At 35.3% G+C, this 13,640-nt stretch overlaps 1 protein-coding gene across 1 annotated transcript in view; it reads left to right on the forward strand.

The window, feature by feature from the left end:
- LOC149532558 (ABC transporter E family member 2) overlaps positions 1 to 13,640 on the forward strand; it is a 75,939-nt gene that overhangs the window by 37,563 nt on the left and 24,736 nt on the right. The window contains exons 3-10 of the mRNA XM_089807419.1: positions 7,513 to 7,598; positions 7,909 to 8,006; positions 8,107 to 8,224; positions 8,357 to 8,446; positions 8,931 to 9,235; positions 9,334 to 9,529; positions 9,623 to 9,808; positions 9,964 to 10,233. Of these exons, the coding sequence (XP_089663545.1) occupies positions 7,513 to 7,598; positions 7,909 to 8,006; positions 8,107 to 8,224; positions 8,357 to 8,446; positions 8,931 to 9,235; positions 9,334 to 9,529; positions 9,623 to 9,808; positions 9,964 to 10,233 (1,349 nt within the window). The remainder of the gene's footprint in view (positions 1 to 7,512; positions 7,599 to 7,908; positions 8,007 to 8,106; positions 8,225 to 8,356; positions 8,447 to 8,930; positions 9,236 to 9,333; positions 9,530 to 9,622; positions 9,809 to 9,963; positions 10,234 to 13,640) is intronic.

The raw sequence follows: 13,640 nt of genomic DNA on the forward strand, positions 1-13,640 counted from the left end.
ATGAGTTGCATTAGAAAGCAGTTAAGTGGATTCTTCATTACATCAAGGGTATTCATAGTTATGGGATTCATTATGCAGTAGGTGTGGATATTGACTTGGTGGGATATACAAATTCAGATTGGGCAGGTGATTCTTCTGATCGTAAGTCTACTTCTGTGTATTGCTTCTCTCTTGGTTTTGGTCCAGTTTCTTGGTTGAGCAAAAAACAATTTTGTTATTTCTCTTTCATCCACTGAGGCTGAGTATCGAGGAGCAATTAATGCAACCAGTAAGGCTATTTGGCTCAACACATCCTTACTGTGTTTGACATTTCTTTCCAAAAGCCAACAGTCATCTTTTGTGACAATCAAAGTGCTATTCAGAGTTCTCGCAATCCAGTCCATCATCAAAGGACCAAGTATATTGAGATTCAAATGCACTATATCCGGGAGTTGATTCATTAGAAGGTCCTTGACCTTCAGTACCGCCAAACATCTAATTAGAGTGTAGACATCTTCACCAAACCCTTCACTGAGAGCAAGTTCATTCACTTACGTTCCTTGCTTGGGGTGCAACAGGTGTCTTTTTCTAGAGTTGTTTAGCTTCATTTCTAATCTCTTTTGGAGAGGAGTTTTGTCTCATTGGGTTTTCTCCTTCTATTCTAGTTATGAGAGGATGCTTTTTAGTTGTACATGGGTACCTAACATGGTTTCGATGCCAAGACCCATTAGCTATATATTGCATTACAATACTCCCTAAGTTGCACTTATGGGGGGGGGGGGGGGGGTGGTGTTAGAGTAAATGGTTCTTTTCTATTAAACTCTTATATTAAGTTTACTTAGGTGAGCTCATAAATTAGGAGGAATTATATATTCTTGGATATTATTAGTAGGAGGATATTGTGAGTCATCCTTTTGACTCCAATTACTTCTAAGATATCACATGTGATTAATTCCAATTTGGACACCACCTTTCTAGATGGTAGTTGGATGGTGGGTGGTTGATTCCATCAGGAGTCTACTTCCTCCAAGTTGAGACACTTGTCTTACTCTTGTCTAAGTATACTCCCAGCTCTTGCCTATATAAACAGGCTAGCTCTTATATATTACATATTAGGAAATATTGATGCTATTATGCCTTTGAGCATTTACATCAGAGGTTGTTTTTTGTATTGTTATTTTGACAATTTTATTTCCTCTTTATTAATCTATGTCTTTCATTAGATTTTGGTTACATTTGTTTTATACAAATTCTAACAACTTCTCGAGGAAAACTTGGATTTACTTCTTAAAATGTAAAGAATCAGAAGAAATCCTTAAGAGATTTAAAGAATTTAAAGCTTTAATTGAAAAATTATCAGGACATAAAATTAAAACTCTTAGGACTGATAATGGAGGGGAATATACCTCAAATTTATTTAAAGAGTTTTGTAAAGAAACAAGAATTAAGAGGGAGTATACCGTTCCTTATAACCCACAACAAAACTGGTAGCAGAAAGGATGAATATGACAATTATAGAAGCTGCAAGAGCTATGATTTTTGATCAAAGTCTAGAATATTATCTTTGGGCAGAAGCCTCTTGTACTGTTGTCTATATTCAAAACAAAAGTCCTCACTCCTATCTAAGAGATAAAACTCCCAAAGAAGTCTTTACTAAGGTTAAACCTAATATAAGTCATCTTAGGATTTTTGGGTGTCCAATATACATACATGTTCCAAAAGAAATGAGAACTAAGTTAGAACCCTCCGGGAGGAAAGGTATTTTTGTAGGGTATAGTGAAACATCTAAAGCATATAGGATTTTCATATTTGGTCAGAAAAATATTGAACTTAGTAGGGATGTAATTTTTGAAGATGTAGCATTCAAAAGAGCCCCAAGTTTTGGAGATCCCCTGCCCTTACCCAGTTCTGAAGAAAATATTGAATTTGAGTCTCAGAGGGAGAATATTGAAGAAATTGAAGATGACATTCAAAATCTCAATCTTGAAGAAACTCAAAATCCTAAGAAAAGACCACTTTGGGCCATTAAGCCAGTAGAGGAAGCACAAGACTTCGCTTCACCATTTGAAACAGTCAGAGAAAGAAAAAGACCCAAAAGATTTTTTAGTTATGCAACAAACATGAATGATTTGTATAAATCAGAACCAACCAATCTTTTAGATGCTATTAAGCATACAGCTTGGAAGGATGCTAGCTAGAAGAATACCAATCCATTATGAAGAATGATGTTTGGGAAATTGTTCCAAGACTTGAAGGAAAATCTGTTGTTGTTTCTTCCAAGTGGATATTTAAAATAAAGCATGCTGCTGTTGGTAGCATTGAAAAATATAAAGTCAGATTCGTAGCTAGGGGATTTTCTCAGAAAAAAGGGATTGATTATGAAGAAACCTTTGCTCCTGTTGCCAGATACACTTCTGTAAGAGCAGTCCTAGCTATTGCAGCATTGAAGGGATGGAAAGTACATCAGATGGATGTAAAAACAACATTTCTAAATGGAAAGATTACAGAAGAGGTATATTTGGAGCAACCTGAAGGATTTGAAACTCATAACCCTAAAGGTTTTGTTTGCAGGCTCAAAAAAGCTCTCGATGGACTTAAACAGGCTTTGAGGGCATAGTATGAAAGAATTGATAAGTATCTCACAGGCTTAGGATTCTCCAGGAATGAAGCTGATGTAAATCTATATTATAAAAGGGATAAAGATGATATGGTAATCTTGATACTATATGTTGATGATTTACTAATAACAGGTGATGATTATCTCATAGATCAATGCAAGAAAGATCTAATCAGAGAATTTGAGATGAAAGATTTGGGACTCCTTCATTACTTTCTAGGACTAGAAGTATGGTAGAATTCTGACAGCACCATACTTAGTCAAGGAAAGTATACATTAGATCATGAAGAGATTTGGAATGTGGAACTGCAAGTCTATGTCATCTCCAATGGAGACTAATCTACATAAACTTAAAGAAGCATCAGCAAAATCACCTTCCATAGATTCTACTCTCTTCAGACAGATGATTGAGTCCCTTATGTACTTGGTAAATACAAGACCTAATATTTGCTATGCTGTTAACGCCTTAAGTCAGTTTATGTGTGAGCCAAAGGAGATTCACCTAGTTGCAGTCAAACACATTATGAGATACTTACAAGGCACTCTTAACCGTGGGCTCAAATATGAGAAAGTTGACTTGGATTTACATGGATTCACAAACTCAAATTGGGGTGGAAGTGTTAAGGATAGGAAAAGTACTTCAGGATGTTGTTTCAGTTTAGGATCAGTGATGATATCATAGATATGCAGTCATCAGTAGCACAAAGTTCCACAGAAGTTGAATACATTGCAACAACAATGGCCTCTCGTGAAGTAGTTTGGCTTAGAAAGTTACTTGTGGGATTATTTGGTCAAGCCATGAGTCCTACAATTATCCATTGTGATAATCAAAGTTCCATCAAGCTTTCATTGATCCAGTTTTTCATGACAGGTCCAAGCATATTGAAATTTCTTACCATTATGTTAGAGATATGGTAGATAGGAATACTGTAAAATTAGAATGCATTTGTATTGCAGATCGGACAAAATATATTCTTACCAAACTTCTTTCTTGAGTGAAGATAGATCACTTTAGGAAAAGACTTGGTATGGTTGAATTATGAAACATTTTGTATTCTTTAAATTATTAATAAAATAATTTTATTGTCAGGCCATTGACTGTTATGGGCTTCACCATTTGTATTCATTATTTAAAAGGTGACGATCTCTAAGATAATGAACACTACTATAAAAGACATTATGAGAAATGACGATTTCTTAGATAATGTGTTGAATAATGGAGATCTACTGTAAGATTTGAATGAGTTCAAGATCACATTGTGATGTAGACATTTCTATGTTTATGAGTCACAAATTGGATAAATGAAGAGTTTAATTATTCTTGGATTTTATCTTGTGTTCTAGTAGATCTTAAACTTAGGATCATGTTGTGATATAGGACCACCAGTACATATGAGTCACAACTTGGATAAATGAAGAATTTAGTCATTCTTCAGATTTTATCTTGTGTGTTGCATTCCATGCGATACTGACATCGCTCGTATAAGTGATAAGTCATATCACAAGATGGAATATGACTTGGTATCATGTGTTCAATGATACCACATGCTAAGAAGATTTAGATAGATATAGAGTATCAATCTTTGCGTGTTCATCTTAATTGATTTTGCTAGATATGATATCTCTCAATATGATTATCAAGTTAAGAGGGAGTGTTAATTCTGTAACTTTAAATCATACTGGCCTGATTACGGATTGTACTGACTTGTTCTTGCATAAAATCCCGTCTAAGGTCTATATACTAGCCTCCTCTTCTTGATAGGTATCGGCATCTCTCTTGAATAACTTGGTTTTTAACTAACTAATCCATTTGGTTAGTTTAGGCATTAAACTAATATTTTCCTTGGAAAGTTGCTAGTTTCGAGCGAGCATTCCAGGCTGACTTTGAAAGGGACACGTCCTTTGTAAGGACATGCCCCTTGATTTCTATATTTAATAGGGTGTGGTTGAAGTTTAAGGACACACAAGAATAACAAGTCTGTTCCTTGATCAATACTGCCCTAAGACGACTTGCAAGAAATAAAATCATTTTCAGAATTATATTTCTCCATCACTCAAAGACTGTATATTGAAGATCATCTACAGCAAGCATAAAGAAGGTATAATCTAAGTCTGATTCATAACAGAATTTTGTAGAAACTTTACACTATGCATGGAAGATATTTCTTTACCGCTCCCAACGCCCCTAGTATAAACTTTGTTTGGTTTTGTATGTTCTAAGGCTCCCAAAAACCCTTATATTATAATGGAAATTACCAAAGGATAATTTGAAAATTGAACTCAACAGATACTATGGTGAGAAACTCTCTCTCATTTGAGACAAGACTCACATTGGTGAGGTTGTTGACTGGTTGGATATCTCCACAAAAACAAGACTCTTGTAATGAAAACAAATTATCCACTACTTTGTGTTAGTAAAGATTAGATCGTCTTAGTTTGGTGTATCTTCTTGTATTGAGTAAATGAGACATGGTGTAAGGACTTTCCCTCAGAAAACAAAAGCAATTGTTTTTTCCAGAAATAACATGAAGCTTCTTTCTTGTTGTAGAAACATGAGCTTTTAGTGGTCTAGATTTGGTGTATGCAGATTAATGTGGATTAATTAGACCTATTGATATTCATGACTAATAATAGCTTTTTGAGGGAGATATAAAAATAATAATATAGGTCGATTCTTTGACTAGCAAAGATCAAGCATTTGGAAAACTCAAAGAATTTCGTACACATATAGAAAGGTTATTTGTTTTCAAGGTTTTTTATTTAAATCTAGTGGGAATCTTCGTTGGGAAGGAGTTTTCTAACTACTGTTCAGCAACATGGAATGAAATGATAATTGTCCACAACATATACACCTCAAGAAAATGATGCTGTGGAGAGGCAATCAAACCGTTATGGAAATGGTGTGATGCATGTTGGAAAATTCAAATCTAGTTCATGTTTTTTTGGGTTGAAGTGGTTTATGCTATAAGAATTTACCTATAGCAACAACCCAAGATCTAGAGGACAATGAATAGCACAAAAGAGAGAACAATCTGGACAAGAATAAATTGTATTCTTATCAATGATGCAATAATTGAATTATTGAAATTGACTTGTTTGAATGCAATGTAGATGTTCTTGCTTATATAGTAGGCAAGGTAATAGGTGAACACTATAACTAGGAAATAACTTATCACCCACACAAGGTGGAATCATATGTCGACCAAAGGTGGATCGTCCTCAATTGTGCAATGAAATATGTGCAACGTGTGGAGGATGATAAAGTGATAAGTGCACTAGAGTTGGAGACAACCCATAAAGTGGAATGTGATAACAACTATCACCACATAAATTGAATTTCTCATACACCATGTGCAATTCCCAGTGTCTCATATGCAAACAACTATGTTATGCATAATCCTAAGTAAGCTTAAGTGAACTGTAATTAGATGAATGCTTAATCACACCAACAAATGCAACTATGAACCTGTATTGGGCACATGTGAAAGTGCTTGGAAACATCATTCCTAATGAACCTTGGATTGGGATGCAACCTCCCATTTCACATTTGAGTGTGTTTGGGTCTAAAGCTTTCATATGGATTCCAAAGGTGTAAAAGAAAATGTTGGATGATTCTTGGACATTGTTAGGAGTTGAAGGGCTATTGCTTTATGGTTATAGCTACAAATAAGGTGAACATCATAAGGGATATGATTTTTGACAAGGAAAAATGTCATAATATAACTTCCTCATTAGCATTTATTAGCCACAAAACACTAAAATGTATTGAGATTGAACGAGGAACTTGAGAATTTTCATTGTGTACAATAATCTTGAGAAGAGGTTGTGTTTCTAAAGTAACTATTTACACATCTATCTCTATTTAAATCCTCTTCTCTTGTTTACAAAATACCTTAGTGATGTTATACCAAATGCTCTTGAGTAATGACCTCGGAAACATGGTGTGGATCCAAAATATAGACCAGACAAGGTAGAGCACTTAACTTGATCCTCTAGTAGTGAAGAAAGATTTTGGATGCAAAGTAGTCTTCAAAATCAAATACAAATATGGTGGTCGTATTGTCAATTACAAAGGATGACTTGTAATTAAGGGCTATACTCCTAAATAAGGCTTGCTTTTGGATGCCAAGGATCCTTCAAATATAAATAGGAAGATGGTGATAGTATTGACAAGTACAAAGACTGGCTTGTGGTTAAGGGCTATGCTCTTAATTAAGGCTTTGACTGCAAAGAAGATTTTGTGCGCACCACAAAGATCAAGATTATCAAATTGGTTTTGGGCCCCATAGGTTGCAAACTCGGTATCTTGTTGAGCAATAATAAAAAGTATGGGTGACCACTTGGACAAGGAGATCATTAATTGAATGGTGAATCTGTTGCAGACTGACATTGAATGTATGACACCCAAGGAAGGGATTGTTCATGAATCCATCAACTGGTGTTGACTCAAGACACCTATGCGGTTCCCTACCCGTTCATGTTTTTAAACTTTGTTTTCTATTAATTTTATTAGTTGTTTGAGGTATTTTTAATTTTATAAAATTTTAATTTTTTTTAGTTTTATATATTGATTTGCTTCCTGTCTACAAAATCCAGACTCTTTTGCCATCCTGAAAGCTTGTCCTTCCATATTCAAGTCTCTGAGAAACACTGATTTTAATGGAAAAAAACATTTTTGGAAGGTATCAAAGTCTCTAATTATAATCTCTTTTATTATTTAACCATGGCCAACCCTGAATTATATCTGAGTCATATCCTATGCTTTTTGCTGACCCTCATTTTGTAGGAGTACATGGATATCAGTATAACTGTTTAATTAGAATTTTTGTTTAGTATCTTGTGGAGCTTGGCTATATTATAGAGTTACTTTCATCATATGACTCGTACTGAAGGATATTTAATCATGTATCTTGCAGGAAAGCTCTGCATAGAGGTTTCATCTGGCTCTAAAATAGCCTTTATATCAGAGGAATTGTGCATTGGTTGTGGTATCTGTGTTAAGGTTGGACTTTTGTTTGCATATCTCTTTTACATGAACCTCAACTATGTAATTATATTCTTGTAAAGAAGGTTAGGTCATACAGAGGCTATGAAAAATTCAGCATGAACTGGTTTTAAAACAAATTATTTCATATTTATATCAGAAAATGCCCTTTTGAAGTTATTCAGTTCACACGATCTTTTTTTTATGAAGCTCAACAAAGTAAATGTTTTTCTCTGTAAAGTGTAAAGCAGGTTAGGTCCCACAGAGGTTCTGAAAAATTCAGTATGAACTGATTTTTTAAAACAAATTGTTTCATATTTTGTTACAGAAATGCCCATTTGACGCTATCCAGATCATTAACCTCCCCAAGGATCTAGATAAGGACACCACACATCGATATGGGCCAAATACATTCAAGCTACACAGGTTAACAAGAAAAGACAATAACTGTAAATCTAGAAATGTAGAATATTTGGCCATTGCTTCATATTGATAATCACGAGTACTGCTAACTATAGTATTACAGGTTGCCTGTGCCAAGACCAGGACAGGTGTTGGGACTTGTTGGAACAAATGGTATTGGGAAGTCTACTGCACTTAAAGTTCTCGCGGGAAAACTTAAGCCCAATCTTGGCAGGTTCAAAGTAAGGTTTTTGATCTTAAATTGGTCACTATAAGTAGAAATTGTTAGAATGTACTGTGTATTCTTTCAAGATGTTTATTCTGAACCAGGTCACAGCTAAAGTTGTTGTGGCTTGTCTTCTATGCCTCTGCAGAATCCTCCTGACTGGCAGGAAATTCTTACATATTTCCGAGGATCAGAGCTACAAAACTATTTTACTCGCATTTTAGAAGATAATCTGAAGGTTGACCTCTCTTTGCTTGCTCTGCATCCGTTTTTATTGACTGTAGTAAGAACGTGATATTCTGTGATATAGCACATAGCCTTGCACATTAGATAGAGTAGTGAGGATTGACAATAAATACGCTGTGTAAGCTGAGAGGAATACGGCATTAGATAGAGTAGTGAGGATTGGTAATAAATGCGCTGTGTAAGCTGATATGAATATGACTGATGAAAGATCCTTATTATAAACTTGTGAGTAGTAAATCACAAAGTGCAAGGTTATGCATTTTTTTGGGATTAAAATGTTATTTTTTCTTAATTTGCTATTAAGAAAAAAATCCTTGCATTCTTTTTATCAATAATATTTGCAAATGTTTTTAAAATGCAGTTACTCATAAATGTTTTGCTACCACTGGGTTGACCTTGATACATTGATTACTTATTTGTTTATTTTAAGCAGAATTATCAGATACAGTTAACTGATGGATTCATTGTTGGAGCAGGCAATAATCAAACCTCAATATGTTGATCACATACCAAAGGCAGTGCAAGGAAATGTGGGGCAAGTGCTTTCCCAAAAAGATGAAAGAGATGTGAAATCTGAGCTTTGTGCTGATCTGGATTTAAATCAAGTTATTGATCGAAATGTTGGTGATTTGTCTGGAGGGGAATTGCAGCGGTTTGCAATTGCGGTAGTTGCAATTCAAAATGCTGAAATATATATGTTTGACGAGCCTTCAAGTTATCTTGATGTAAAGCAACGGCTTAAAGCTGCTCAAGTTGTCCGGTCTCTGCTTAGGCCAAACAGGTCAATTTTTTTCTAATCCTCGAACCAAACAATCTTATGCTAGCTTGCTTTTTTCATGAAAACCAGTTATTGATGCTTGGGTGTGTTGAACTTTTCAGCTATGTTATTGTTGTTGAGCACGACCTTAGTGTCCTGGATTACTTATCAGACTTTATTTGCTGCCTGTACGGAAAGCCTGGAGCTTATGGGGTGGTAACACTTCCATTTTCAGTAAGAGAAGGCATCAATATCTTTTTGGCTGGATTTATTCCTACAGAAAATCTTCGATTTCGAGATGAATCACTGACATTCAAGGTGATTATTTTTTTGAATATGTATAAATTTACAATATTCTTTTTTATTCTCTTTTCTCTGCAATGAGATAATTAAAGATTTGATTCTTTTCAGGTTGCAGAGACACCACAAGAAAGTGCTGAAGAAATAAAAAGTTATGCCCGGTACAGATACCCAAGTATGTCAAAAACTCAGGGTAATTTCAAGCTTAGTGTAAAAGAGGGAGAATTTACAGATTCTCAAATTGTTGTAATGTTGGGAGAAAATGGAACAGGAAAGACTACTTTCATACGCATGCTGGTATGCATATTGCATTGTAGTGTGTCTTAATTTCAGTAACAGACATCAAAGTGGAACCATAAATTGATCTCCAGAACACATCAGCTGTTATTTTTTGAGTTTACGAGTCTTTATATCATATATATTTTACATTGGTAATCTGTCTCCTATGGCAGGCTGGCTTGTTGAAGCCAGATGTAGTTGAAAATTCAGAAGTGGAGATACCTGAATTTAATGTGTCATATAAACCACAGAAGATCAGCCCAAAGTTTCAGTCAACTGTGAGGCATTTATTGCACCAAAAGATTCGTGACTCATACACACACCCTCAGTTTAATACTGATGTCATGAAGCCCCTTCAAATTGAGCAACTAATGGATCAAGAAGTTGTCAATCTCTCTGGTGGAGAATTACAGAGAGTGGCCCTGTGCTTATGTCTTGGCAAGGTATGTGTTGTGATTTTTTATTAACTTATTTGAGATTTTTTTTTTCTCTTTCATCTTCTATAAACCATGTATTGAAACAGGAAATGAAAAGGTTTGTGTTTCTTTTAGAGGCACACACTCATATAAAACTGATTTAGAATTCTATCCTAGAATTCACTCTATCCTAGAATTCACTCTCTCCTAATTTTAAATGAGAACTAGTTCCATGGATATTTGATTTATATCTTGTTATTGATGGAAAACCAATTGCAGTAGGATGCATGGATGCTATTTCTTTTATGATAACTGATCATCTATAGCTACTTTTAGTAGTCCCACTTTTGATTGTGAGCGACCAGAAAACATCTTGCAAATTATACTCCATTCCAAAATGATCTAGCAGTTTCATTCTGCCAAATGGTACGTAACAATGTCACTTTTTACTTGCATTACATTTGTCTCCTGGGAAATAACACAGACAGCGTCTGTGAATTTCTTGTTGTGTTAAGTTCTTAGTGTAGGTGTAGGAATGATTACTGAGAGGGTGGGGGGTTGAATTGGTAATCACTCTTCCAAGGGGTGATTTAGACTGCTACAATGGGAAGAAAGTAACAGAAATATTAATGATCTGTGATTTGCACTGACTTGCTATATCAGATCCAATAAAGTTCATCAACTTAACATACCATTCACTGCTTCTTCTTTCGTTCTTTCTCTATTCCGACAACTCTACTACTTCATTCAGCTGCTATTCTCTCTCTCTCGTTTCCTCTATCTTCTCCTTTTTATCCTTGCAAACCCTAAACCTAAACTGTACGATCTAAAAGATATCTATTCCATCCATGTAGAAACTTCCCAAACAATCTCAGAATACTTAACCTAGAAACTTCTCTTTTCATCTTAACCGATAAAAGATAGCTTCATTGATAAGTCATTGATCTCTGATAGTGATCTTCTTTTCTGATAAGATAATTCATCACCGAAAATTGTTTCCACTTACCATCCCAGCTCTTACCCGATAAAGTGCTTCCTTAATCCTTCTTGGTTCCTTCCACTAATAAACTCCTTGAGATAGTAACAACATGAAATGATCAATTGTTTGACATCAGTGACAAACAATATAACTGATGAATAAGATAATTCATGACTCTCGTGGCTCTCCTTGAGTTAATAACAACTTGTGTATCAGTTAAGCCAACGCTAGGATGCTGATGCGTCTGGAGGCGTGGATGCATTTGGGTTCTACCCGGATGCTCGCAGTAAGCGCATCCAAGAGGAACCTGCGGCCAAAAGACCATTCCCATGCCAAAAATCACTTAAACTCAGCATGTTCTTTATTGTTTCTTTTAATTATTTTTTCTTGCTCCTATATATATATAGACATCCAAATGCATCCAAAGTCAAAATAGAAATAAAAATCTATCTGTGCATCTGATTCTTGCATCCACATCTGCATCCGTATATATATATATATATATATATATATATATATATATATATATATATCCAAATGCATCTAAAGTCAAAATAAAAATAAAAAACTGCACATCCGTGCATCAGATTCTTGCATCTGCATCAGCATCAGTAACTTAGGTTGAGTTTTGACCGATAAATCTTGTTTTAGAAGCAGTTAGCCCAATGCTCTCTGCTCAATTGTTGCTTCAGTCTTTCAATTGCTTTTTACATCTTATGCAGGTGTGTTGGGATCCTAAGGTCAAAACAGCCTGTTGAATTAAACAGCATTCAGAATCTATTGTTTTTATGATGTTAATAAATTCAACAAGCATTGCAATTTTTTGTTAACCAATTACATAAGGAATATGAAAGGCCTTGCAACAAATGAAGGCTAGCTGCAAGACCTGTCTGAACCTTTTCCTTGCTTATTAAACATTTACTTGCAACTCCACAAGGCAATTTCCATGGGTGGCTATTTCAAATGCACACAAAGACTCTATAGCTTATTTTGAGAGATCAAAGTTGAGTGTTAGATGCTGTCTTGCTAAAAGGTAGAAAATTCCAAATTCTGAGTAGCGCTCAGACCATTTATTTTCTGGCAGTGCAACTTCTTGTATTCTGATGTTATCACTATCTGAGTTTGATGCAAAGCTCCCAAAGTGGTTCACATCACTATATCACGGCATTTTTTTCTTACAAAAAGGAGCTGGTTCAGTAGTAATTCAAGTTTGTTAAAACTCTATCATGGAATGGAAAAAGCATAGTAATAAAACATGTGGCCCATCACGAGAATTGTAAAAAACTTGAATCAAACATATGCTTCGTTCCTGTACTTAAATGACAATCATTTATTTACTCAGCTGCTGAGGCATCAGTTCCCAAGTGGATCTTTTAGTGACAATTTAACTAGATAGGGTTTTTGGTCTTTTTAGTTGGCCAGTGATGCTAATTCTATTCCTTCCTGGTTAATAATTGCTCCCAAGGTTTTTGCCAAGAAATTTTCTTCCTCTGATTCTTGAGTCAGTTCTAAGCTCAGAGGCAAACTATTGGAAATTACATGTTGATAAATTACCTGCTGTCTGGAGGAGATTGCTTCTAACATTTTCTGCTTCTGATTGGTCATTTGAATTATCAGTTTCTTGGAGATACATTAAGGCTGAGTTATGCATGTTTAATGAATCTCAAGTGATTTGTTTCCAGTTTTTTTTTTCTTTTCTCAGGCCCTTGATTGGCACAAGCTTGAGGCTTTAATGATGGACTTCAACTGGCATGGTCAAAACTTTATGATCTTGACTGGATACTGATATAAGGGAAGGAGTTTTCTCCCATGTGTCTATCACCTTGCTGCTTCTCTCAAAGCCATCAATCTCCCAAAGAACTAGAATTATGAAATTTGGGTGGCATGTGGTGTTGGGCATGCTTGGCATGAAGGAATATCTGTTGAGACGTGAAGATGAATTCCCAATGTGTTCTAGATTGCATTCACTGTGCTTGTTATCATGGTCTGTTTAACTGTTTCTTCCTTGTCATGTGATACTTGTTTAATGCATTCCATGCAAGTAGCCTTATCATGGACGCTTTGTATAAATGAGTTGTCTGCACAGATGAGTCTTTTATTAGCAGCTGGGTTTGTATGCACACATCATCTGACTTGGGTATCTTATAAAATCCGCGTGGCTTGTAGAAAGTGAGCTGTGACTGGTTTGGATATATGATTGCATGGGGCCTGCTTTGTTTCAAGGGATATTCATATCTGTTATTTGAAAATGAATTCTTGATGAGTTCTAGAAAATGAACTCCTGATGAATTCTAGGTTGCATTGGATGTGCTTGTCATTGGAGTCTGTTAATGGTTGTCTCACTGCCATGTGGGACTTGTTTGATCCAATTCATGTAACTAGCCTTATCATGGCTGCTTTGTATGAATAGTAGCCCTGAACAAAAGAGTTGGCTCTACTTACATATGCCACATCT

The sequence above is a fragment of the Cupressus sempervirens genome, chromosome 10 (genome assembly GCF_028749045.1).
Source record: "Cupressus sempervirens isolate cs-2001-9-10 chromosome 10, ASM2874904v1, whole genome shotgun sequence".
NCBI lineage: Eukaryota > Viridiplantae > Streptophyta > Pinopsida > Cupressales > Cupressaceae > Cupressus > Cupressus sempervirens.